Below are 24449 nucleotides of genomic sequence, written 5' to 3'. Positions count from 1 at the left end.
CTCATTCCTTTCAAGTGTGAGCTGACTCTCAGACAAGTATTTGTGTTTTAATGAAGGCCTCCTGAAAAGTTGTAAGACCCAAAGGAATTAAAATAAGTGGTGGAATATCAAGCAAATGGGGGTGATATTTTGGGCAAGGGAGCCTCAAAACAGAGGCCACAGAAATTGGCCCACCTTTAAGGTTATCCCTGAGTAGAGCCCTGGAAGGCAAGCCCCCCACCCTCACCTCCCATATTTCTAGACTGAAAATTGAAGGCCCGGGGTTATAGCTTTGGAGCCAGTGGTGAGGGTGGGGGAGGGGTGTCTTGGTCACACCCTTCTTCCTGTGCTTGTCCCCACTTGGGCGCCCCCCTCTGGGCAGAGTAGAGTAGGAGCTGCTTCCTCTGCAGATCACTTAGCCATCAAGCCTGGTCCAGCCTGTGGCTGCCTGGGATCACCTCCAGCAGGCATGGCTTTTGGTTCACCCTGGTTGTCCCAGGGCCTGCAGGGTGGGCGGTGAGGGTCAGCTGCCTGGGTCAGAAGCTGGTTTGCAGAAGGAGTCTGGCAGCCCCTTGGCATGGTTGACCAGCTCATAAGAGTCCCGGATATCGGCCAGGCCAAACCAGAAGAAGATCCACTGCTTGTTGGAGAAGCTGCCATCACTGTGTTTGAAGTACCTGGTGGGGGGAAGGGGAAGGCTTTTAGGGCAAGGCTGGTCCTCACTACTCACTGGTTATTTTGAGGACCTACTACATGCTAGACACCCTGATATTACTGGTTTCATCCTTAGAGCAGCAGCCAGGAGTCTGGTGGTGGCTTGCTCTTTTCCCAGAGAAGCAGCTAAGGCTCAGAGAAGTTAGTTGACCTGCCAGAGTCCCAAAGCTAGGAAGGTTAGACTGAGGATGTCCTTTGCTCTCTGTGCCTCCAGGGGAGGGGTTCTTGTTCACCTCTTGGTCCCCACAGAGCTGGGTGAGGGGATAGTTGCAGAAGGAAAGAGAAAGGAGAGAATGTTTTGCTGGAGATGCAGTGGGCCTGGGGTCAGCGCTTGGCAACTGGGCCTGGAATAGAGCCTGGAGGGTCAGGATTTCTGAGGACTCTGGGAGAGTTGGGGAGCGTCTTCAAGGAATCCACTGCCATGGGGCAGAGCATCTTTAAGTGTGCTCTGCTTCTGGGGAAATCTCAGACTCCGTGGGTGGTCTGCTCCATGGGGAATGTGGGGCCACACTGAGTGGGGCCCTTTCCTTGGGGGAAGCCGGTCCTTCCGGGGGCGTGGCTTTGGAGAGCCGGGGCTGGGGTGGGGGCGGGACCTACCAGGGATTGATGGGGTTGGTGACCCGGGAGCGCCAGAAAAGCGTCTGCAGGTCCCGCCGCAGGCACTCCCACAGCATCTGGCCCGAGCCTTGGCCCTGGCGGCTGGAGCTCACCACAAACTTGTCTAGATAAGGGGTGCCCCCCAGTACGGGCTCCGTGGTCAGAATTGCGGCCGCGTTGTACCTGGCGCAGCAGGGGAGAGGCAGGCTGGGACCTCTCCTTGGCCCCAACCTGCCCAGCTCTGTCCCTCGGTCCCTGCCCTCTGGGGCCCGCAGGCTCACCCCTCAGAGACGTAGACAGAGTGCAGCCGCGAGCGCAGCGAGGCCAAGTAGTCGTCCCGCAGCTTCTTGCCGAAGCTGGCGTTGACCAGGTTCACCAGGCGGCCCTGGTCCAGGCTGTCCAGGCTGCGTACCCGCAGCATCCGATCGGCGTTCTTGAACAGGGTCCCGGACCCTGGGGGTGGCATGGAGGAGGAGGGGTTAGTTTGGCCCAAGAGCCAGGTCCCATCCGCTCCTGCATTTGCCCTGCCTGGTGGGGGGTCCAGATACGACAGGGCGGTGGGGGGGGGGAGGAGGCAGTGACCCTCTTTGGGAGATCTCCACAATGAAGTGATTTCTGTGGTCGGCATAGATATGTACATGATTTTCACACAGGGAGATGCTTTCCCCTGGCAGTTTGTCCCTCAGCTTCCGTCCATCGTCCGGAGACCCACCTACTTCCCCTAGACCCGCCTCCCTCCCCCGAAACCGGGTCTCGCCTGGTCTCCGCCCCCGCCCCCAGGCGCGGCCCTCACCCTTGTTGCTGAAGAGCTCGGTGAGCAGCGTGCTGGCGGCGGTGATGGCGGCCGAGGAGTGGTGCGGCAGGCGGCTGAGCACGTCCACGATGAGCCGCACCTGCTGCCGCGCCTTGGCGCTCACCCACTCGGCGTTGGTCACCAGGTCCAGATCGGCGGGCAGGTTCACGTTACTCAGGACCTGCGTCCAGGCGCAGGGGGTGAGCCTCTGGCCTGCAGCCGGCCACGAACTGCGCCCCTGCCCCACGGACCCTTCCTCACCGACCCCTTTACCCTCACTTCCTCCCGGAGCCCTCGGCCAGGGAGAGTTCGGATCTGGGCACCACGCCGCTTCCGACCCACCCGGCTTGAGAATGACTCTGGGGCCCGTCTGGGAGGCGAGCAGGGAGCACGAGGGGGGCTCATCCAGGCCCAGAGTCGCGGGAGTGGAGCCGGTAAGGAGGGGACACACCTTTTGACTGCTGTCGTGCAGGCCTCCTCTGTTATTGAGGAAGATGATTTTGGTGGGCTGTAGCGCCTTGGCTAGAGCCGCGGTCACCTCCAGCGAGTCGAGGAGCACGGAGCGGCGCGCGGTCGTCTCCCCGATGGGGCACAGGATGGGGATGCTGCCGGACTCCAGGCACCACTGCAGCAGGTCGGTCTCCACCGAGACGATCCCGCCGTAGCTGTGGGCCAGACGTGGTGCTCAAGAGGGCCCCCTCCAGGCCTGCCGGGCTCGGGCAGGGCGCGCGGCGGAGCGGAGTCCAAGCACGCCGGGCCACGCGGGGCCCGCACTAACCTGGCATGAGGGGCTGGCTCCGCGGCGCCCAGCACCGAGCCGCCGCCAAAAAAGGGCACGGCAGTGGCGGCGTTGTGCCGCAGCTCATCCACCAGCACCTTGCAGTTCTGGGCAAGCTGTGCCTTGGCCTCCCAGAAGGAAAGGCAGCCAGAGGGCGCGGTGGGCGCGGGCAGCCCGAGGACTACCAGCGGCTTCATGTCCATGCGCTGCAGGAATGCCAGGGCGAAGGCCAGGCTGGATACGGCCCGACTGCACTTGAGTACTTCCTCATCCACCTGCGGGAGAGGGCATGTTCAGGAGGGCCAACGCTGGCTCTGACTCCTGCAGCCTGGTCCCAGGGGCCCTGTCGGTGCCCCTACCGTGCCCAGGAGCAGTCAGGCGCCATTTCTGGCTACCGGCGCCCACCTGCTCCGCCCTTTGCCCCGTTGGGTCTTGCCATCCCCTTATCTCACATTAGTGTTCCTCCCTCTGTGCCTCCCTGCGACCTTGGACTCTCTGACTTCTTGGGGGGAGGGGTGACCCAGGCGGCTCCTGTCCAGGTTCCCCACTTGCCATCTGAACCCCTGACTGCGCCCATGGTGGGGGGGGTACTTCTCCAGCGCATCACACTTAGTGGATTAGGGTCCCCAGTCTCCTCGCCTGGGCTGGGCGTGAGACTATTGGAACAGCGCGCAGCTTCACCCAGTCCCGGGCACTCGGCCGGGCACCGTCGAACCCCTTCCCACTTCCGCTGTGCAGAGTCCGCAGCTGGTCCCGCCAAGCCTGGCGACCCGTCGCCGTACAACCCCCATCCATCCCCTCGCTGTGACATGGCCGGCGCCGCGCTCCGCTCACCTCGATGACGGCGAAGGGCTTGTCGGCGGAGTGGTAGCAGGTCTGGAACTGCGTGAGCCAGTGGCGCGCCTCCCCGGGGCTGGCTCCGCACTGGTTCAGAAAGGCCTGGATGTCCCGCTGCACCAGCGAGCGGCCGGCCGGGGGCCCGGGGGGGTCGGGAGGGGCCGGGGGCGCGGGGGGCGGCGTCCATTCCGGCTCCTCCGCGGCAGGCGAGTGGGTGTCCTCCTCGGCGCCCTCGGTCCCTTCTCGTGCGGCCTGGGCCGGCGCCCAGGCGGTGCTGAGCCGGCGCCCCGGGCTGGCGCCCCCGGCCGCCCGCCGTCGCGCGCTGCCGCTCAGTCTCCGGGCGCCCCCAGTGCCTCGGGGACCGCGCAGCCTTCCTCCCGCAGAGGTGGCCCGTAGGGCCCAGGCCAACCGCGCCGTCGCCATGACAACCAGACCGGTTGCCCCCCCCCCCCCCACGAGTGCGCTTCTGTCCGCAGCTCCCGGCTCTGGGGGGCTCTTAACCTGCTGCAAGACGGGGCTGGGATAGCCGCGGCGGGGCGCGGACTGGGGGCGCAGAGTCGTCTCTGGGTGCATTTGAGCAGGGTCAGGCCATGGGTCGGAGGGCGGGGCCACCAGTATCCCCCGCCCCTGGAGGGGGGGACGGAACCCACTAGCGCGGGTCACGAGGCAGAGATAAGGGGTGGCGGGGTGTCTTTCATCTGCTGCCAAGGCCGGTTCCAGGAAGGGCTCAGGGGACCCAGGGTGGCTTTGGCGGTCTGCGGGGTTCTGGATGATTAAACGGGAGTGTGAGGAGGGCAAGAGGGGAGAGTAAGTGGCCCTTACCGTGGGACTGAGGGAGGAGACTGCTAGGAGAGGTGGGGAGGAGTGGAAGGAGGGTGGAGGTGTGCCAACTCTGCTGGAGGGCGGGGAATGCCTCTATCCTATGATCTGAGCTCCAAGAAAATTGGAATCATGAGGTTACCAGGGTTGGCCAAGCTCCAGACACTGGGTACCACTTTGAAGAATTTTGTCATAGTCTCAAATCACCCCTTATTATTTATTTTATTTTATTACCTTGTTTGAAACTAGGCCATAAGCTATATGCCAGACTATAAGCACTGTGAGGCCAGCTTCGGTGTTCCTTTTCCTCCTTTTCCCAATCGTATGCCCCCTTCTACCAGGACCAGCGTTCAGATCCAATGGGAAAGGGAACCGGAGGGTAAATCACCCCTTATTAGTATTAAGGTTCTTAAATTTAAAATTTATCCCTATCGAGATTATAACTAGAAAACCAGTATCACTTGCTATCAACAGAAGAAAGCCTTAAGAATGAAGCCAAGGGGCGCTGGGTGGCTCAGTTGGTTAAGCGACTGCCTTCGGCTCAGGTCATGATCCTGGAGTCCCAGGATCGAGTCCCGCATCGGGCTCCCTGCTGGGCAGGGAGTCTGCTTCTCCCTCTGACCCTCCTCCCTCTCATGCTCTCTGTCTCTCATTCTCTCTCTCTCAAATAAATAAATAAAATCTTTAAAAAAAAAAATAGGGGCGCCTGGGTGGCTCAGTCGTTAAGCGTCTGCCTTCGGCTCAGGTCATGATCCCAGGGTCCTGGGATCGAGCCCCGCATCGGGCTCCCTGCTCCGCGGGAAGCCTGCTTCTCCCTCCCCCATTCTCCCTGCTTGTATTCCCTCTCTCGCTGTGTCTCTCTGTCAAATAAATAAATAAAATCTTTAAAAAAAAAAAAATAATGAAGCCAAAACAAAATATTATTAAGTTCCAGCTGGCTAGTGTTGCCTGCTCTCTTGGTAACATAGAAGGCTACCAAGTATGCAGTGTCAGAAGCACCCTGGCAGCCTGGGAGGCTTTCTCCTGACCTGTGGAATGCCAGGCCCTGTGCAAAGCACTTCACATGTAGTAACTCATTTCATCCTCACAATGATGCCAGGATGGGTATTATTATTCTGCCCACTTTATAGATGAGGAAATCAAGGCACAGAACTATGTGAGGGCCAAGGTCATTCGGCTCATTAACAGTGGGGCTGTTCTTTGAAGCAAAGCAGTTCTGCTTCAGATGCATGCTCTTAAACAAGATTTGAAAAGGACCTGAAAATTTTCCCAGGATGTGATTCACTGTGACTTGATACTGTATCCACCCGCTGCCAGAAAGCACCCTGTACACTATCCGTTGTACACATCCTGCACTCCCGTACACCCACCGTGCTGGAGCCCCACCCTCTGTCGTTGTAGAGGAGAAAAGCAAGTGTGGAGGAGCAGTGACTTGGCCAAGGTCACACAGCTGGTAGTGTCACGGCCAGATGCTAGGCATCCTAAGTTCTCACCACTGCTCTTTTCTTCCTTCTCTGCAGTTCTGTGCTCCCTGTGCTGGGAGTCAAGACTGTTGGGGCTCTGCCTGAGCTGCTTCTCCCCTGAGCATCCCAGAGGATGCTGGGTGAGCACACCAACCCCTTCCCGGGATCCCCTGCCAACACACTCATGCATGCACCAACACGTGTGCACACACAGCACACGCATGCACTCTCCCAGGCAGGAGACTCCTGGCAGGGGGAGGGGTTGCTGACCTTTGTGACCTCGTCCACTGACTTTTCCATTTTCCTACTTAGAAATTCTGGGTTCCATTAGAGAGGGAAGCATGGAAGGTCTGTACCCCCTACTCTGTGGGGTCATCTCTAAGGCCTTCTTTCTCTTCCCAGTTTGCTGCGGCCCACCCCCTTCTTCCCTACACTTCCCAGAATCCACCAGAGGAGGTGGTCCTAGCTCCTGGGATGGTTAATAATCATTTTCCAAGCCGCTCAGCGCTCCCACCCTCCCTGGCCCCTCTCCACTCAGGATTCATCCTTCTCCGTCTCTCTGCCCCAGCTCTGGCCTCTCTTCACTCCTTCTCTCCCAAATGTATGCCTCTTCCAGGCCCTTTCCCCCTCCTGCCAACTCAGGGCCTCTGTGAGGGCAAGGCTGACTTCTCCCTTCAGACTGGGGCTCCCTGAGGGCAGGGCTGTTGTCTCCCTCCTCAGACCAGGGGCCCACCCATTTCAGTAGCCAACAGCATCAGCCCCATTTCCCCTGGGCTGGTGGGGCAGACACCAGCTGGGGAGCTGCTTCCCACTGCTTTGGGCTTTAGCCCAGAGGGCCGTGTCCCCAGGCAGCCAATGGGCCCAGGGATACCCTGAGTAGATGATTAACTCCAGGCCCAGTGACCCTGGGGCCACTGTGTCCTCACTGCCTCTCCCTGGGGGAAGGCCAGCCTCTGGTTGGAGAACTGGCCCTGCTTTGTGGAGGAGATGAGTTTGGGTATATGAGGTCAACACCCCTACCTGACCCCACCCCTCTGAATTGAAGGCCTACAGGATCCCTGTGGGTCTGTGGTTCCAGCTTGAATTTTCTTTGTTCCCCTCTGAAGCAGGCCGTCGTTTTGTTTTTCAGAGTAAAGCTTGTTGTCAATGTGCCCAGAATCAGGATCCTTTCTTCTCACCAGGCCCTGGGTCATGGAGATGCTGGGACCAGACACAACCTTCCAACCCCTCCAGACACTTCCCCTCGGCACAGGCCACAGCCTTGAGCACAGGAGCTGGTTTGAAGGGCCAAGGCTGTCCCTCCTACTAGAGCCCTCCTTAGCTGCCACTCAGGACAGTGGAAGTGACAGGAAGCCGGGCAGGTGAGGGGCCAGGGGTGACAGCTGACAGTTCCAATCACAGCACCTGAGGGGAGATACACACACACACACACATACGAGTACACAAATGTAGCATCCCACACCAGCCACTGAGATGCACGCAGAAACACAGATGTGTAGACACACAGGTGTACGGAGATACACAGAACACATGGAGACCCACACCGTTCATTCTCACACAGATGTGCACATAGAGAGATACACATATATGGACACAACAGGTGTACAGAGAGACACCAGTCCACCCAGACACACATTTGCATGCAGAATTGTGCATGCTTACGTGCGCAGCGACCGTGTCATACATAGGAACATGGACACACACACATGGATAGGTGCTGAGAACACGCAAATACACACCCAGCTGTCATCAGGGACAACTGCAGGGGCACTTAGATCTGGAGACAGGAATGTACACACACACACACACACACACTACATACAGAGTTACAAGCAGACACCCCACCTGAGGTCATACTCATCCACCCACATAGAGGCACAGAGCCATACTCATTCACATGCCGTAATGGCATCTGCCATGGGCGAAGTGGCCAGTAAACACTGAATGAACAAATGAATGAAGAGAAGACAGAAGGAAAGATGTAGGGCCCTGTGGAAAGGGAAGCCTGGCTCTGTGGACTATCGTGGGATTGGCCCTAGGACTTCCCAGCAGCCCCAAGGGGGCCCTCTCCATCTGTGAGGAGGAAGAGCCCAGTGGGAGAGTACACAGGCCTCGGTCAACCGCGGTGTTGTGAGCACATACTATGTGCCAGGTCATGAACGGGGCGCTCTGAGGACGCAGTCCCATTTTCCCTGGCTGGAGGTCAGGAGGCCTGGCTCTGCCACTTCCTTGGCTGTAAAGGTTTGGGCAAGGCATTTAACTTCTCTGGCCTCCTGCTTTCTCACTTGTAAAAAGGGGGGGGAAAGAATAAAACTTAATCTCACTGCATAGTAGTGAAGATGAAAAGCTCTCCATGGGCACTCAGTCCGCCAAATCCACACCGTGGGAAACTATAGGGCAAGCAATCTGGTTTCTTCAACAAATGAATTACAAAGAAAAGAGTAGGAGAGAGGAGGGCGGAATTAAATGAAAAGATGTATTTTTTAAAATATTTTATTTTAAGTAATCTCTACACAACCCTGAGATCAAGAGTCACATGCTCTACTGAAGCCAGCCAGGTGAGCCAAAAAGACAGACAGATAGATAGATTTTAGAGAGAGAGAGAGAGTGAGTGCAAGCGGGGGGAGAGGCAGAGGGAGAGAGAGAATCTCAAGCAGACTCCACACTGAGCGTGGAGCCTGATGTGGGGCTTAATCCCACGACCCTGAGATCATGACCTGAGCCAAAATCAAAAGTTGGCGGCTTAACCGACTGAGCCACCCAGGTGCCCCCCCAAAAGATGTATTTTTATTTTATTTTATTTTAAAAAATATTTTATTTATTTATTTGAGAGAGAAAGTGTAAGAGAGAAAAAGAGATCACGAGCAGGGGGGAGGGGTAAGAGGGAGAAGCAGACTCCCCATGGAGCGGGGAGCCCGATGCAGGGCTTGATCCCAGGGCCCTGGGATCCTGACCTGAGCCGAAGGCAGACACTTCACTCACTGAGCCCCACTCAGGCACCCCCCAAAAGATGTATTTTAAAGATTTTATTTATTTATTTGACAGAGAGAGACACAGCAAGAGAGGGAACACAAGCAGGGGGAGTGAGAGAGGGAGAAGCAGGCTTCCTGCGGAGCAGGGAGCCCGATGCGGGGCTCGATCCCAGGGCCCTGGGACCACGACCCGAGACGAAGGCAGACGCCCAACAACTGAGCCACCCAGGCACCCCAAAAGATGTATTTTAAAGTCTCTTTTAATCCTTATTTGAATTCTGAATCAAACAAGCCATAAAAAATGAAACAATTGGAAAAATTTGAGCACAAAGGATATTTGATATATTAATTTTTAGGTGTGCTATGATTGTGTGTCATTTTTAAAACTACTCCATATACTTTAGTGTGCATCCTGAATATTTATAGATGAAATGATAAGATGTCTTGCATTTAGTTCAAAATAACCCTGGAGGGGAGAAACTGGGGGTGGGGGGACAGAAGCAGTAAGACTCGCTCTGAGTCAGGAGTTGGTATTTGTTGAAGCTGGACAATGGGTACAGGGGATTCATTATACTATCTATCCACCACTATGTATGATTGGACAAATGAGAAAATTCAATGAATTCCCATAGGTGCAAGTTACCAGTCTGACAGGTAAAACACTCCATAAAAGCGAGCTTGCTTCTTCCATGAGTAGTTTTGCTTCAAGGCACAAATGTGTGAAATAGTAAATACTCCACAAATACATAATTTATGGATTTAAGAATTTTGGTTCCAGGGGCGCCTGGGTGGCTCAGTAGTTAAGTGTCTGCCTTCGGCTCAGGTCATGATCCCAGGGTCCTGGGATCGAGCCCCGCATCGGGGTCCCTGCTTGGCGGGAAGCCTGCTTCTCCCTCTCCCACTCCCCCTGCTTGTGTTTTCTCTCCCGCTGTGTCTCTCTCTGTCAAATAAATAAAATCTAAAAAAAAACAACAAGAATTTCCGTTCCAAGTGTGCGATGAGCCTCTTGTCCAGCAGGGGACTCCCTACTCTCGGCCTCTTCTGGTTGCTTGCCGTGCGGGTTTGTGAAAAGGAAGTTATCCGCAGTGTGAGGGAGATGTTGCTGGCCTGTTCGCGTCTGCTAGAGACCTTCTCGGAGATGGCACACGCACACACACACACACAGACACACACACACACACGGAAGAACCTGTCCATAACCCTATGATAGTTAGTCTTCCTACAGTCTACAATTTCTGGGGACTGGGGTATTTAGGAAAGGCTACTGTCTTAAAGTTAATGATGGCAAACTCTTCGTCAGGTATGTTCTAAGCACATGATACGTATCCACTTATTTAATTCCCACACTCACACCACGAAGTCGGCGTGACGATTATTACAGAGATCCCAGGAGACGGATTTTAGACAAGTGGAGATAAAATACTTTCAGGGCACAAGTAGAGCTTCCTAGTGGACAGGTGGAAAAGGATCCTGGAGCTCAGGAGAGAGGTCAGGGATGGAGAGACCCCGAGCGTGGCCACCAGCTAGCTGCCAGGGAGGGGCTGGAGAAAGCGGAGAGCACATTGGAGAGGTAGAAGGGGGCCCACCAGGAGTCACCCGGAATCCATAGGTAGAGATGGTTCAAGAAGAAAGGGGCAGCCCACAGCATAGATGCCTCAAAACCTGAGAAAAGGCCACTGGTTTCACTTATCACTGACTTTCCCATTTCAGTGTGTGTGGGGGGGGACGTAGAGTGGGAAAGCCAGGTGGCAGATGGTTGGGGAGGGGCCTGGGATGAGCCCACAGGAACTCCTGGAGGAATTGTGGCTGGAGAAAGAAGCAGAGCCTCCGTATTCAAAGCATGGCTCATAGCATCACCTGGGAGCTGGTTGGAAATGTGGAATCTGGGGCCTGCTCTAGGCCTACTGAATTAACATCTGCATTTTAATGAGGTCCCCAGGAGATTCTATGAGCATTAAAATCTGAAAAGTACTCGTGCAGAGATGTAGGTTGGTCTCTAGAAGTCAAGAGAGGTGACATTCAATATGGGGATGTCCCTAGTGAGTTTGAGGTCAAGGAGGAGATGGAGGGAGAGGTGAAGACCCTGGGATGGAGCTGAACTTGGGGGTGTTGTGTTTATGGCTTCGTGGGGGTTGGGTGTTGTATGGGACTCATGGGTAGGGTTAGGGGGTGTAGCGCTGGGTGGTACTTCTCTGTCCCATGGCCGAGAGCTCCCCAGGGGGAGGGGGGATATCCCCCCTCCCATCTGTGTGTTGGAAAGAGGAATGTGTAGAGGTGAGTGTGTGTGTGTGTGTGTGTTTGAGGTTTTTGGCATGTACGAAGGGGGGAGATGTGGGGCAGAGCTCATGTGTATCTTTTGTATGTTTTTGTGTTTTTGTAAGTTAGAAATCAACAAATGGAAGTTTCATACGGTCCATCCTATTATGTGCATGTCCCAAGGCGAAATTGATGCGTAGGCAGGGAATTGTGGAGTATCAGGGCTTAGGAAACTGTCCTAAGCTTGAACAGCCCTCCTGCTGGACTCAGGGAACTCAGGGCCCTACCCGACCTGTCCTCCGTGGAGAAGGACGCGGGTTCCGCTGTCCGCCCGCAGTTTGTAATTACACACTAGTGCCACGAGAGGGCAGTGTAGGCCCGGCCGGCGATACGAGGACGGAGGGAGCTCCCAGCGAAGTTACAGCGATCTGTTCGAGGGGGCGAGTGAGAACCGGTCCGGGGCAGCGGGTTGGGGGGCCGACTCTTGGTGCCTTTGTGCCCAGGCTTGCCGCCTCCCCCTCCCCGGGCTCTGGCTGCCCCCACCCCAGCCAACGCCCTTCCAGAGCCACCCCATCTTCCCGCGCCGCTCTCGCATCTCGATACCCCCAACCCTCCTGCAAGTAGACCAGTCCGGGAGTGGGGGGTGGGGTGGGGTGAGGGAGTGAGGATGCAGCCAAAGGGGGAGTCAGGGGCAAAGGCGTTGAGGGGAGTGGGAGGTTTTATTGGGGGCAAAGGTGGGAGGAGGGGGCTCAGGCTTCCTCAATCGGGACACACGAAGGGAGCGCCCACTGTGGACCGGGCAGGGTGCTGGGCGAGTGGACCCGGGGACACAGGGCTCGGCCCTTGCCTTGACCTGGGGTCAGGGGCCCTGGTTTCGAGTCCCAGCCTCACAGACTGGTCTCGGGCTGGCTTTGAGCAAGACCTTCACTCCCCCTGCAGGGGTTCTCCTTTTCATCTTCTCAATGGGGAGAAAGCTGGCTTCCCTCCCGATTCACCGGGATTCACCTGTCTTTGCAGGTCGGACTGAGAAACCCCAGGGAACGTACCAATGTTAGTGTGGCAGGGCAAGGGCAGGGGCGGGGAAGGGCAAAGCCGAGGGTAGCGAGGCCAGTGGTGTGGGTGCAGCTAAAGGAGACCAGGGGAGCCACTGCAAGATTTTGAGGAGTGGCCCAATCTCAGCTGGGCTCCTAGAAGTTAAGGGATGGTGGGGAGAGGTGGTGGATCCCAGGCAGAGACCAGGGGTCTGACAGTGGGAGTGGAAAGAGGAGCTGGTGGTTACAATTAGGGTATACTTGATAAAACAACAAGAACAAAAACCCCAAAACACCAAACACCTTTTTTTTTTCATTATAAAAGTAAGTTAGGAATATTACTGAAAACTGGATAAATAAAACCTATCTAGCCTACAATATAGCTGCTTTTGCATTCGGTCTTTCTTTCCAAGCTCTTTTACATTAAACAAACAAGGATGGCTGTGTTATTGTGTACCTATAAATATTTTCCTGATTTTCACTTAGGATGTCAGGAACATTTTTCATATTATGTCCTGTATTAGTTTCCTAGGGTTGCCCTAACAAAGTACCACGGGCTGGGTGGCTGAAAATAGCAGAAATGTATGGTCTCACAGGTGGGGAGGCTAGAAGTCCAAGATCAAGACGTCAGCAGGGCCACCTGAAACCTGTAGGGGCGAATCCTTCCATGGCTCTTCTAGCTTCTGGTGTTTGCTGGCAATCCTTGGCATTCTTTGGATTGTAGATGCACCATTCCAATCTCTGTCTTTGGGGTCACATGGCTACCTTCTCCCTGTGCGTGTCTCTTCTTAGAAGGACACCAGACATATTGGATTAAGTGCCACCCTACTCCAGTATGACCTCATCTTAATGAATTAAGACTGCAACATCCTTTTTCCAAATAAGGTCCTAATCCAAGGTACTGGGGGTTAGGACTTCAACATATCTTTTTGGGGGACACAATTCAACCCATCACACTTCCTAACTGTGCCTTTTAGTGACTAAGATTTCAATAAGGGTAAAATTCCCTCATCTATTCAATTAATTTCTATTATTAAACGTTTGATTTGCATCCAATTTATATATGATTATAAATGTAATTACCATTTCATGCATAACATTTTCCTTTATACTGTTGAATGATTTTTTTAAGGATAAATATTCAGAAGAGGGAATATCTGATCAAAGTTTATGAAAGGTTGTGAGTACATTTTCAGTTTGGGGAGAGGTATATGGTGTGAAGAGATGAAGCACAACACAGAAAAGAATTACCCACAGGCTCATCAGCCCGAGAAAGCTTCCACGAGTCTGTTGTATTTTTTTTTTTTTTAAGATTTTATTTTTAAGTCATCTCCACACCCAAGGTGGATCTGAAACTCACAACCCAGAGATCAAGTCGCAGGCCCACCAACTGAACCAGCCAGGCGCCCCCTGCTGTATATTTTTATATACATTTACTACCCATATTTTTTTTCTGAGTTAAGATCTTAAGGCAGGTAACATTTTGTATTTTGTTTTTCCCACTTAAAGTCCCAAACAGCTTCTCGTCTCATAAACTTCATGATCAACTTTTGGGTGACTGCATAATGTTACACTATAGGAACATTTTTAAAAATTTATTATTGAATATGCTGTTATGATACTTCCAAGTTTTCACTCTTAGAAATAAACTGTGGTACACATTTTATGCATATATTGCTGAAATAAGTTTATTTCAGTAAGTGCCCAGAAACTGAATTCCTAGGTTAAAGTGCATAAATGCTCCTGAGTCTTTGGAAGTTGCTTTTCAAAAGGGTTGTACCAATGCACACTCATCAGCTGTGAATGGACGAGTATGTCTATTTGCCAACCTTCCTTGCCAGCAGTGAGTTTTATCTTTTTATTTATTTTTTTTAAGTTTTGAAATCTTCCCAGGTAAAACATGGTATTTTGTTTTGTCTTTTTTGGTGACCAGCCATGCCATTTGTTCTTTTTTTTAAAATTATTTATTATTTATTATTTATTTATTTATTTATTATTAACATATAATGTATTATTTGCTTCAGGGGTACAGGTCTGTGATGCCATTTGTTCTTATGTTACCTTTCCTCTTTCGGAAGTTGTCTCTTCATGTCCATTTGTCTTTTTGGATCCTAATGTTTTACGTAGAGATCTGTATATTCATTTTATATATAAAAGATATTACCCTTTGTCATATCTGCCATATGGATTCTTTTTTAGTCTGTTGACTCATTTAAAAACTAGTTATTGGGAAATGCAAATCAAAACAACAGTAAGGGGCGCCTCACTGGCTCAGTTGGCGGAGCGAGCGACTCTTGATCTTGGTGTTGAGAGTTTGAGCCCCATGGTGGGCATAGAGATTAATTAAAAAAAATAAAACAACAAACAAAAACCCCCACAACAGTAAGATGCCACCTCACACACATTAGGATGCCTACTGTCAAAAACACCAGAAAGTAACAAGGGTTGTCGAGGATGCGGAGAAATTGAAATCCCTGTGCGCTGTTGGCAGGAAAGCAAAATGGTGCAGCTGCTGTGGAAACAGTATGGAGTTTCCTCAAAAAGTTAAGCTGATAGGGCGCCTGGGTGGCTCAGTTGGTTAAGCGACTGCCTTCAGCTCAGGTCATGATCCTGGAGTCCCGGGATCGAGTCCCACATCGGGGGGTCCCCGCTCAGTGGGGGGTCTGCTTCTCCCTCTGATCCCCTTCCCTCTCGTGCTGTCTCTCATTCTCTCTCTCTCAAATAAATAAATAAAATCTTTTTAAAAAAATTAAGCTGGTAGATTTTATGTTACGTGTATTTTTTTTTTTTTTTGGTGTCTATGGTATGTATATTTTGCTACAATTAAAAAAAAAAAAAACCTAGGGAAGAAGAAAATACAACAGATATCCACTAAAAAAACTTAATGAATTTTACCCTGTGTAAGGTATTTCTGTGTGCTGGGCATGGAGATTATAAAAAATAAGATGTCAAGGTGCCCATGCACCATGAGGATCCAAACTGAAACCGACATTCACAACACAGTCTCATCTACGCTTTGATAGAGGAGGGAGGATGGAGCAGCCGGGTGCCAGGGAGCGTTCAGGGGTGATAGCCAACCCAGACCGGGTAAGGTGAGGGGTGGGCGTGAGGGGAGGGAAAGTTCCTGGTGGGCTCCATCTGGGACAAATTAGGAGCGAGCCTGGCAAAAAAGAGGGGGTTCATGCGTCATTTCAGTTACGCTTTTATGACACACACCTGTGTTTAACGCTTCTGTGGGCAAAGCTGTTGACCTTTCTCCTGTGATTTCGTCCCGTCCTTTATACTCATAAAGGCCTCTTCCCTCAAGAGGTCTGGCTGTGCCTGCTTCCTAATTTTCTGTGGTTCAATGTATTTTTGCACGTAACTCCTTAGTCTACTTGGAAATGACTTCGATGATGGACGTGAGGTCCAGGGGGAGGATAAGGGACCCCAGTGGGAGGGCAGAGAGGCAGAAAGGGGATGTCGGGCGGCTGATACTGTCTTCATTCTGCTGTCCTCCTTCCTGGCATGGTGACTCTGGGACTTCTACACCGTTGACCCTCTTTCCTCCCTGTGGTTGTTTGAGGTGATGGGTGGGGTGGGTATGTAGCAGAAGCCCTGGGTGATTGGAGGTGATGATCCAGTAAGACCCTGCTGGCCTTGAAGCATGAAGGATGCAGGGCAGACTGCTATAAGGACTTCCAATATAGGGATTGAACAGGACGGGATGGAAGCGTATGTGCCATCACTGCTACTCAAGCTATCACTCTGTCTCAGTTTCCCCCTCCTTATAAATACAGTTGGCCCTTGAACAATGTGGGGTTTAGGGATGTCAAAAATCTATGTATAACTTTTGACTCCCAATACCCTACTGTTGACCGGAAGCCTTATAGATAACATAAAGAGTCGATAAAATAAACATAATTTTATAATTTAGATGTACTATATACTGTGTTCTTACAATAAAGTAAGCTAGAGAAAAGAGAATGCTATTAAGAAAATCACAAAGAAGAGAAAATATATTTACAGTACTGTATTGTATTTACCAAAAAAACCTGCGTATAAGTGGATCCGTGTAGTTCAAACCCGTGTTGTTCAAGGGTCTTGGATAATTTTATTTATCTGCTTGTTCACTTGTTTTAGGCTGTGTTCTTGCTGGACCATAAGTTCCTAGAAGGCACGCATCTTGTCGATCTTGTTCCCTGTCGTATTCCCAGTGCTCGGAGTAGGGGCTGGTACCGAGCAGGTGCTCCTGGAGCATGGGGTGAATGAATAAGAGGAAAGAATGACCTCTTTGTGCTGACCCCTGGGGGTGGAAGGAAGCCAGGATGAGCTGCCAATCTGAGCCGTCTGTTCCAATGCCTGTGGGCAGATTGCTGGATGAGGGTCTGAGGATTGGGACCCCCCAATCTGGGGGAGACCCTTTATGGTCTGGTTTTAGGGCCTGCACTCCTGCATTCTGGGGCGGGGGAAGGGGGCTGAGGGTCCTAGGGCATCTCCCACCCACAAATGCCCTCTTAGCTAAAGCTGGGGCTGGGCTGGAGATGAGGCAGAGGCTGGGCCTCTGTCTGGGTCCAAAGGGACAGGGCTGGGGCAGGCAGGGCTGAGTCAGGAAGGCGGCTGTTCCTGATGAAGTTTCCTGTCTCAGGGGCTCAGAGACATTCATTACAGCCAGGAGGAGAAGTAATTAAGCCAGAGAGCAGCAGGGGTAGGGGGAGAGGGAGGCCTGGTTTTCTCAGGAGGCTCCTGATAAAATTAATAAGGGCAGAGGAGGGGAGGGCTACGCCCAGTCTGGGAATATTGGTAATAGAGTCGTGGCTTCAGGGCCGGAGTCACCCACATCTGTGCTGACCACCAGAGGAGTGGACGCAGAGGCCCGAGGAATATGTCGCCATCTGGCTCCATGAGGGCAGCCTGAGACAGAGGAGAGAGCGCGGATCAGGGCCCCATTGGCCTGAGCTCTTGTCCATTTACCTGCTGTGGGACTGGGGCAAGTTGCTTAACCTCTCTGAGCCTCAGTTTCTTTATCAGTAAAACGGAGCTAATAACGCAGACCTTACAGGATTGCAGTGGGGCGTCAATGGGACACGCTCAGCAGGGTGCCCGGCATGCTGCAGACACACGTGGAGCTGGGATTCAAGAGACAGTTTGTGGTGGGTGGGCGTGAGAATCCATCCACATGTGAGCGGGTGACGGGGTGGAGGGGCAGGAGTGTGCGGGCTCCCCCGACATTGGCTCGTGGTTCTGAGTCCTGGGGCAGGCATAAGAGCCCCAGCTATTGTTTAACGGACATCTGCTCTGTGGTTTTCTCCATTTTCTGTGGTCCTTGCAATGGCCTTGCAAGGGTATTATTCCCATTTACAGATGAGGGAAACTGAGGCTCAGAAAGGCAAAATCAGTGGGCTGTAGAACTGAGATTCCAGTTTAGGCCTGTCTGGGGCCACAGTCCTCAAAGGATCCTTTCCTTTGGGCTGCAAGAAACCCAGTCTTGGGGGGAACCATGGGGAGCAATGGGGGCACCTAGCCTCCTCCACAGACACCCCAAATGCCTCCCCTCTTGGACATACACTTGGGTATGTGTCTTCAGGAGAGAAAGAGCTGGACGCTCACCTCTCTTTATGGGCCAAGGGGCCCACCCTGTTGCCTACTCCTGGCCAATCTTGGGTCTCTCCTCCTCCCAGGCACTGAGCCTGGCCTCTGCTCTTTTCTCTGCTGGTACCACAGCCCTTCTGGGCTCTGGTCCTTCCTTGGGCCTCATTCCTGGCTGGAGGCTGGAGAAAGTGGGGAGAGGGGGCCAGGCTTTGGCTCTAGGGCAGGGAGGTGACAGGCAGAAGACATTAGGTTATAGTCCTGAGGTCTTCTGACAAGATGGGGAGAGGGGACAGGGAGCTGGTGGACAGGACGAATTCCCACCCTGCAGGGGGCAGGCAGGAAAGAAGGGGTGGCAGCAGGTGGAGTTTAGGTGAGAAACCCGTGCGCCAGGCAGGCCAGCCTAGGGGCAGCTCTCAGGAAGTCTGGGGATCCCATGAGGAGGAAGTGGGGTCTCCCACCCCTGAGCAAATGTCAAAAATATGGTTCCCTGGCTGGGGCTAGAGTGCCAAGAAAATAAAGAGAACAATGTTTTATGGATTATACATTTTGTTTTTAATTATTTTAATTATTTCTTGTTTTTAATTTTCTCAGTTAAAACTTTTCTGATTATAAAAGTAATATCCATTGCAAATTATAACAATTACATAAAAATATAAAGAAAAAATAACCTGTAGTTCCATCCCAAGAGAGGACTATCCTTGACATTTTTCAAAGATTTTATTTATTTATTTGAGAGAGAGAGTGAGCGAAAGAGCAGGAGTGTGTGTGGGGGGAGGGGAGGCAAAAAGAGACTCCCCGCTGGGCAGGGAGCCTGACAAGGGCTAGATCCTGTGAGGACAAGGGCCTAGATCCTGGGACTATAGGATCATGACCTGAGCCGAAGGCAGATGCTTAACCGACTGAGCCACCCCAGCTGCCCCCATCGTTGACATTTTTATGTACAGAATATCCCTGAGAGATTTCCTTCCATGTATAGACATAGACATGTGTATTTTTATAGACTTGGAGCCATTCTATATGTACTATTTTTATGTACTTGGCTTTTTTCACCTGTAAGCATATGTCCTAAATATTTCCATGTCATTCAACAATTTTCTAAAATGTGATTTTTAATGGCTTCATTAACATAGTACATCTTTCATATATACTATAATTTACCCATTGTTGGATATTTGGGAATTTTGTGTTGTTCCCCTTTTTGGGTGTTTTGTTAGTTGCTGCTTTGCTGAGTATCCTCGTACTTACCCCTGGATATATCTACTGGTTACCTTCACGGAAATGGGAACCTGGATAAAAGGTAGACACCCATGACTCTAAACCAGCCTTCTGAAAATTCTCCTATAGTCTCCTCTTTAGTGTTCGCCAAGGGGCTGGTCATGGCCTGGGCAGCACTGGGTGTTAGCGCTGAAAAAAAAAAAAATCTCCGTCCCCCAATTTTTTAATTGGGAAAAAAGTATCTCTTTCTTTTAATTTGTATTTCTTTGATTAATAGTGAGATAGAATACATATTTTTCACATTTATTAGTTACTTGCGTTTTGTCCTTGCTCACTTTTTCAAACAGGGATCTGGGTCATTTCTTTATTGATTTGTAGGTACTCTTTCTATATTCCAGACCTTAATGCTTCTTTGGTTGTATATGTGGTAAATATGTTTTCTTAAGTTTGAGGCCTGCCTTTTATTTTAGTTTTTTTATTATATAGAGAAGTGTTACATTTTAATGTAGTCCAACTTATACAATTTTTGATATATTTATTTCACTTGTTTTTGTATTGAGAAGGGCCTTTTCTTTTATCACCACTTTCCTACAAGTTTGGAGGAGGAACAAAGTCATGCCCAGTACCACCGCCTCATGCAACCAGACTGGATTTAATTAAGAGCAAAATCAAGATTTAACGATCTGACCAAGCCCCGGTCTAGACTTCGGCAATCAATTTCAGTGACCTCAGAGCCTACTCCGTGCCTGCCACCCAGATACCAGCTGCTTCCTCCGCTGTGCCTCAGGGTCTTCCTCTGTAAACTGACGAGGCTGGACTAACCCGCTGGCCTCTCAGGAGGAGGTCCCTGCAGGCTCCGGGTTCAGACAGCGCCAAGTTCAAATCCATACGCTAAGGTTTCCACCTAAGTAAGCAGTTTCCACCTCCGCAAAATGGGAATAGTAACAGTGCCTCCCTCACCGAGTGGTTGGGAAATTGTTGCGAAAATGAAATCAGATGATTGTAATGCTTCTCAGGCAGCGCCCCAGTTAAGCGCCCCGCGCCCCAGTTAAGCCTCCGTCAAATCAGATACTAGTAGTAGTACTAATAGTAGTGTTTAGGAATTCCTGACCAGCCTCCTGCTGCCACCCCCTGGGAATCCAGGTCAAGACGTGGGTCCCTGGCTGGGTCGCCGCCACCAGGGGAAGGAGGCCCGGGCAGACAGACGAGCACCGGGCCGCCAGGGCTGGTGGCTGAGGCCGGGGCGGGGGGGGGGATCCCCCGGGGGAAGGGGGACCAGGGCCGTTGGGCAGGGGGCGCGCAGCAGCAGCGGCAGGGCGCTGGGGAGTCTCCGGTCTCCCCCCGCCCCCGGTTGGGGCCCTCCTAACAGCGACCCCATCATCGCTCCGGATCCGCGGGGCGATCGGAGGCGGGCAGGGTGCCGGGAAGTGGCGGCGCCCTCCGCTCCCTCCGGTCCTTATCAGCGCCGGCCGGATGAGCGCGGCGGGGAGAGGGGTTCCGGCCCTGCGCGCTGCTGGCCCTGCGGGAGATAATGTGTTTGCGGGAGATAAGCGCGGCGCGGCCGCTCGCAGGCTCTGTACACAGACGCCACTTAGCTGTGCAAACACCTGCCGCTCGCCTCGGGCTGGCGGCCGGCGCGGGACCCCCGGGCGGGGGGGGGGGGGCGGCGTGCGGCGGGGGCGGTCACCCGCCAGCCGCCAGGGTGTGGGGTGAGCGGTGGGAAAGGGTGTGGAGTGGGCGGACCTGCGCGCGGGTGTCCCCCTGCGGCCTCTGGGTCCCTGAGGGTGAGAGCTGGGTGCGTGCCCTCGTGGCAGGGTGGGCGGTGGGTGCAGGTGGATATCTGAAGGAGTCCTCCTGTGATGTGTGAGCCCTTGGGGTAACAGCCCTCACACCCAGCCGTGTCGCCTCCAGCCAGGCCCCAGGGATCTATCCACTACTCCCTACCAGGTGTTGCCTTCCTCCCCTTGGGGACAGGTACCGAGACCCGGAGGGTCCCAGAAGCTGCGGGGCTCAGGCCACCTGTGTCCTGGCAGGGCTGGGTCTGTGGGACACTGATCAGGTTCCAGAACTGGGGACTAAGTTAGAGAGGGGCTTCCCTGGGAGAGCCCCTGGAAGGTGACCACACCCTCTTGCTGCCTCCTTCATCCCAGGGCTCTCAGCTCTGCCCCCTAAACTCTCTTTAGAACCCTGTTTTCCACTCCCAGCTGCTTTCAGGACCTCAACATGCTGCTGGAGGCCACGGGCTTGGCATCCTTTTCCTTCTTAGGGTACCCCATGCCAAGGTTGTCTGAGGGACAAACCATCTTATCTAGGACAAAATGACAGCTGCCCCCAGACCAGGGAAGCCTACTCAACAGACTGGTCAGAGGCATCCAGCCCAGGCTCCCAGTTGAGCACAGAATCCAGCTTGGCCCAGCTTCAAGCATGTCTTACTGACATCTCATTAGCTTGAAAGACTGTCCAGTTCTGTCCAGTCATGCCTGTTTCTGCCACATGCCCAAATCTGCTTTATTTCCCAGGACTCCTGCTTTTGCCAGAACCTTGGCTAAACCCTCTGTTTTTTGCCTGACTCCTGCCCGAAAGCAAAGCCACCAAATACTAGCATAGAGGTTGTGCGCTGCAAAAGAGCATCGAATCTCAGGGGCACCGTTCACATTGTAGACACAGAGTAGTGTATATGAGCATGCGGTGATCTCTCCATCAAATGCTTGCTCAGCAAGGGAGCCCCCACCTACAAAATACCACACAGGCACCCAGGGCCTTACGATATGAGAGTTAAGTGGGCAGGGCACCTGGTCGGCTCAGTCCGTGGAGCGTGCGACTCTTGACCTCGGGGTTTTAAGTTCGAGCCCCACGTTGGGTATGGAGATTACTTAAAAATAAAATCTTAAAAAAAAATAGTGACATTCACACAATGGAATATTATGTTAAGATGAGAATGAACAAGCTATATGTTATACATATAACAACAGGGTGAACTTCACAAACATAATATGGCCCATAAAGAGCTGGACACTTAACACTTACCATGTGCTTCCTTTGATAGGTTTGAAGTAAGGATAAGTGATTACCCTCAGCAGGGAAGTGACGGGAAGGGGGGGCAATAGGAGGACTTCTGGGGGACTCGTAAGGTGCTCTGTCTCTTATACTGGGTGCTGGTTACACTGGTGTGTTTAGTTTGTGGAAACCCATTGAGCTGAACATTTACAGTTTGTGCATAATAAGTATGGGTGCTATTCTCCAATAAAAAAAGTTGAAAAAAATTTAAAGCATTTAGAGAGGGGCACCTGGATGGTGCAGTCGGTTAAGCGTCTGACTCTTGGTTTTGGCTCGGGTCATGATCTCAGGGTAGTGAGATCAAGCCCTCTTCAGGCTCCTAGTCACGCTTGGAGTTGGGCTCTGTGCTGGGCACAGAGCCTGCTTAAGATTCTCTCTCTCCCTCTCCCCCTGCCCCTCACCACCATTCATACACACTCTCTCTCTCAAATAAGTAGATCTTAAAAAAAATACATTTATAGAACTACCATTTGGATGAATTTAAGCTCTCTGCCACTGACTAAACTCTCTCTGCCCTGTTTTTTCCTCTCCTCCCCATCCCCCGCCCCTTCCATCCCTGGGCCTCATCTGGATGCCCACATCCTCATTTCCCTTTTGGCCTGCTTCTAGTTGCTCAAGTCATGGGATTATATTCAAATACTTCTAATTTTTTTCTTGTTGCTGTTATTAGAGAAGGGAGTGCTTTAAAAGTTGTTTCCTGCCCCCCCTCCCCCGCAAAGATGCCATATACGCAAGTGCAGTCCTTGCCCAGACATCTTGTTTCCCCTTTGGATGTGTTATCATTGGGGATCAGGTCCAGCTGAGAGTGAAGGAAAACAAATTTATAATGTCTCAACCCGGTGGTTCTCAAACTTGAGTGTGTATCAGAATCAAGCAGAGGCCTTGTTAAAACCCAGTCCCCACCCCCAGATTCTGATTTAGTTCTCAGGATGGGGCTTGAGAATGTGTCTTTCTAACAAGTTGTGAGGTGTTGCTGTAGCTCTTGAACTGGAAAGCACACTTTGAGAATGATTGCCATAAGCATACAAGGTCTTATTCTCTCGTATAAAAAGCCCAGAAGTTGGCATCCTGGGTTGGTGTGGTGGTGAATTGTCAGGGATCCAGGGCCTGTCAGGTTTTTCACTCTGGCTAAGATGTGTCCTTTGCCTTATGGCCCAACATGGCTGCTTGAGCTCCAGCCATTAGGTCTTCCTCCAGCAAACAGAAAGGAGGATGAAGCAGGGGAAAAAAAAACAACCCAAAAACAAAACACATACCATTATGGTGCTTTAAAATGCCTTGAATGACACTTCCTGGAAATTATAAACATTGCTTTCATTTGTAATTCATTGGCCAGAACTTAGTCATATCTACATAATTAATTGCAAGAGAGGTTGGGACTATGTGTGGGGTTTTTTTGTTTTTGTTTTTTTTATTCTGGATGGCCAGATTTCAGCTAAGTCTGAGGTTATCTGACTAATGAAGAAGAGAAGAATAGATTTGGGGACAATCAGCAAGAGTCAGAGAACATATCCCAAGCCACCCCATCAGCCCAGGACCAAGGAGCCAGGCCTGTGCCAGAGGCCCAGGCCCAGCTGGTAAGATTAGGTGACCTCATGTAGGCAAGTCATCTTCCCTCTTTGTGTCTCATATCTTTGTCTATGAAATAGAGACTCATTCATATCTGTATTCCAACATACCTTTATTGAGGTTCTCCCGCGGCCTGCCACCGGGCTTGGGGCCATGATGGAGAGAAATAAGTCAAGGGTACTGCATGCCAGGTGCGCACAGTCCAGGGGGCAGATGGACAAACACCTCTGACCTTCTGATGGGGAGCCCAGCCACAGAGTTGGAGTGGGGGTGACCTCTACGAATAACATTTCCTCCTACCTTTACTGTTGTAGGAACAGATACAAATCATGAGTGTGTGACTTACAAATAGTTAAGTAATGTTTTTTTTTTTTAAGATTTTATTTATTTATTCATGAGAGACAGAGAGAGAGAGAGAGGCAGAGGGAGAAGCAGGCTCCCAAAGAGCAGGGAGCCCGATGCGGGACTTGATCCCAGGACCCTGAGATCATGACCTGAGCCGAAGGCAGACGCTTAACCATCTGAGCCACCCAGGCGCCCCAAATAGTTAAGTAATGTGGAGAACATGTGGCTTTTCTCTCTGAGGGACAGACCCAAACGGAGTGTCTGGTGAGTAATTCCCAATGCCACCACGCCTCACCAGCAGGAGAGGGAGGTGACCTGGGGGAGAGTGTGGTGGGGGCTTCAGATATTCATGGAGGCCATGGACAGTCTTCCTCAGGAAGATGACCCTTCACACAGATTTTGTCATGCAACTTCAAGGGATTCACAGATTCCCGAAGCCCATCAAAGGACCCT

At 52.1% G+C, this 24449-nt stretch overlaps 1 protein-coding gene and 1 non-coding gene across 2 annotated transcripts; both read right to left on the bottom strand.

Moving 5' to 3' along the window:
- Positions 1-450: 450 nt before the first annotated feature.
- Positions 451-4121, bottom strand: NAGS (N-acetylglutamate synthase). The gene is made up of 7 exons (XM_021681779.1): positions 3696-4121; positions 2862-3136; positions 2535-2748; positions 2084-2264; positions 1572-1743; positions 1291-1473; positions 451-656 (listed from the first exon to the last, which is right to left on the bottom strand). The coding sequence occupies exons 1-7, from the start codon at positions 4119-4121 to the stop codon at positions 503-505; spliced, it is 1605 nt and encodes a 534-aa protein (XP_021537454.1). The 3' UTR covers positions 451-502.
- A 629-nt stretch (positions 4122-4750) lies between these two features.
- Positions 4751-4898, bottom strand: LOC123326789. The gene has a single exon (XR_006541330.1). It is a non-coding gene; the product is annotated as a small nucleolar RNA SNORA61 (small nucleolar RNA).
- Between the last annotated feature and the right edge of the window lie 19551 nt (positions 4899-24449).

This window comes from Neomonachus schauinslandi, chromosome 15 (genome assembly GCF_002201575.2).
Source record: "Neomonachus schauinslandi chromosome 15, ASM220157v2, whole genome shotgun sequence".
In the NCBI taxonomy this organism is placed as follows: Eukaryota; Metazoa; Chordata; class Mammalia; order Carnivora; family Phocidae; genus Neomonachus; species Neomonachus schauinslandi.
The sequence above is the reverse complement of the archived record's forward strand: the minus strand, read 5'-3'. Positions and strand labels throughout refer to the sequence as shown.

Bases quoted from the DNA above. Each gene is read 5' to 3' on its own strand.
- NAGS (XM_021681779.1), bottom strand. From the start codon at position 4,121: ATGGCGACGGCGCGGTTGGCCTGGGCCCTACGGGCCACCTCTGCGGGA. The intron at 2,265-2,534 runs GTGTGTCCCCTC...GCCTGGACGCAG, and splicing joins TGCACGACAGCAGTCAAAAG to GTCCTGAGTAACGTGAACCT. The intron at 657-1,290 runs GTAGGTCCCGCC...TCCCCCCACCAG, and splicing joins ACCAACCCCATCAATCCCTG to GTACTTCAAACACAGTGATG.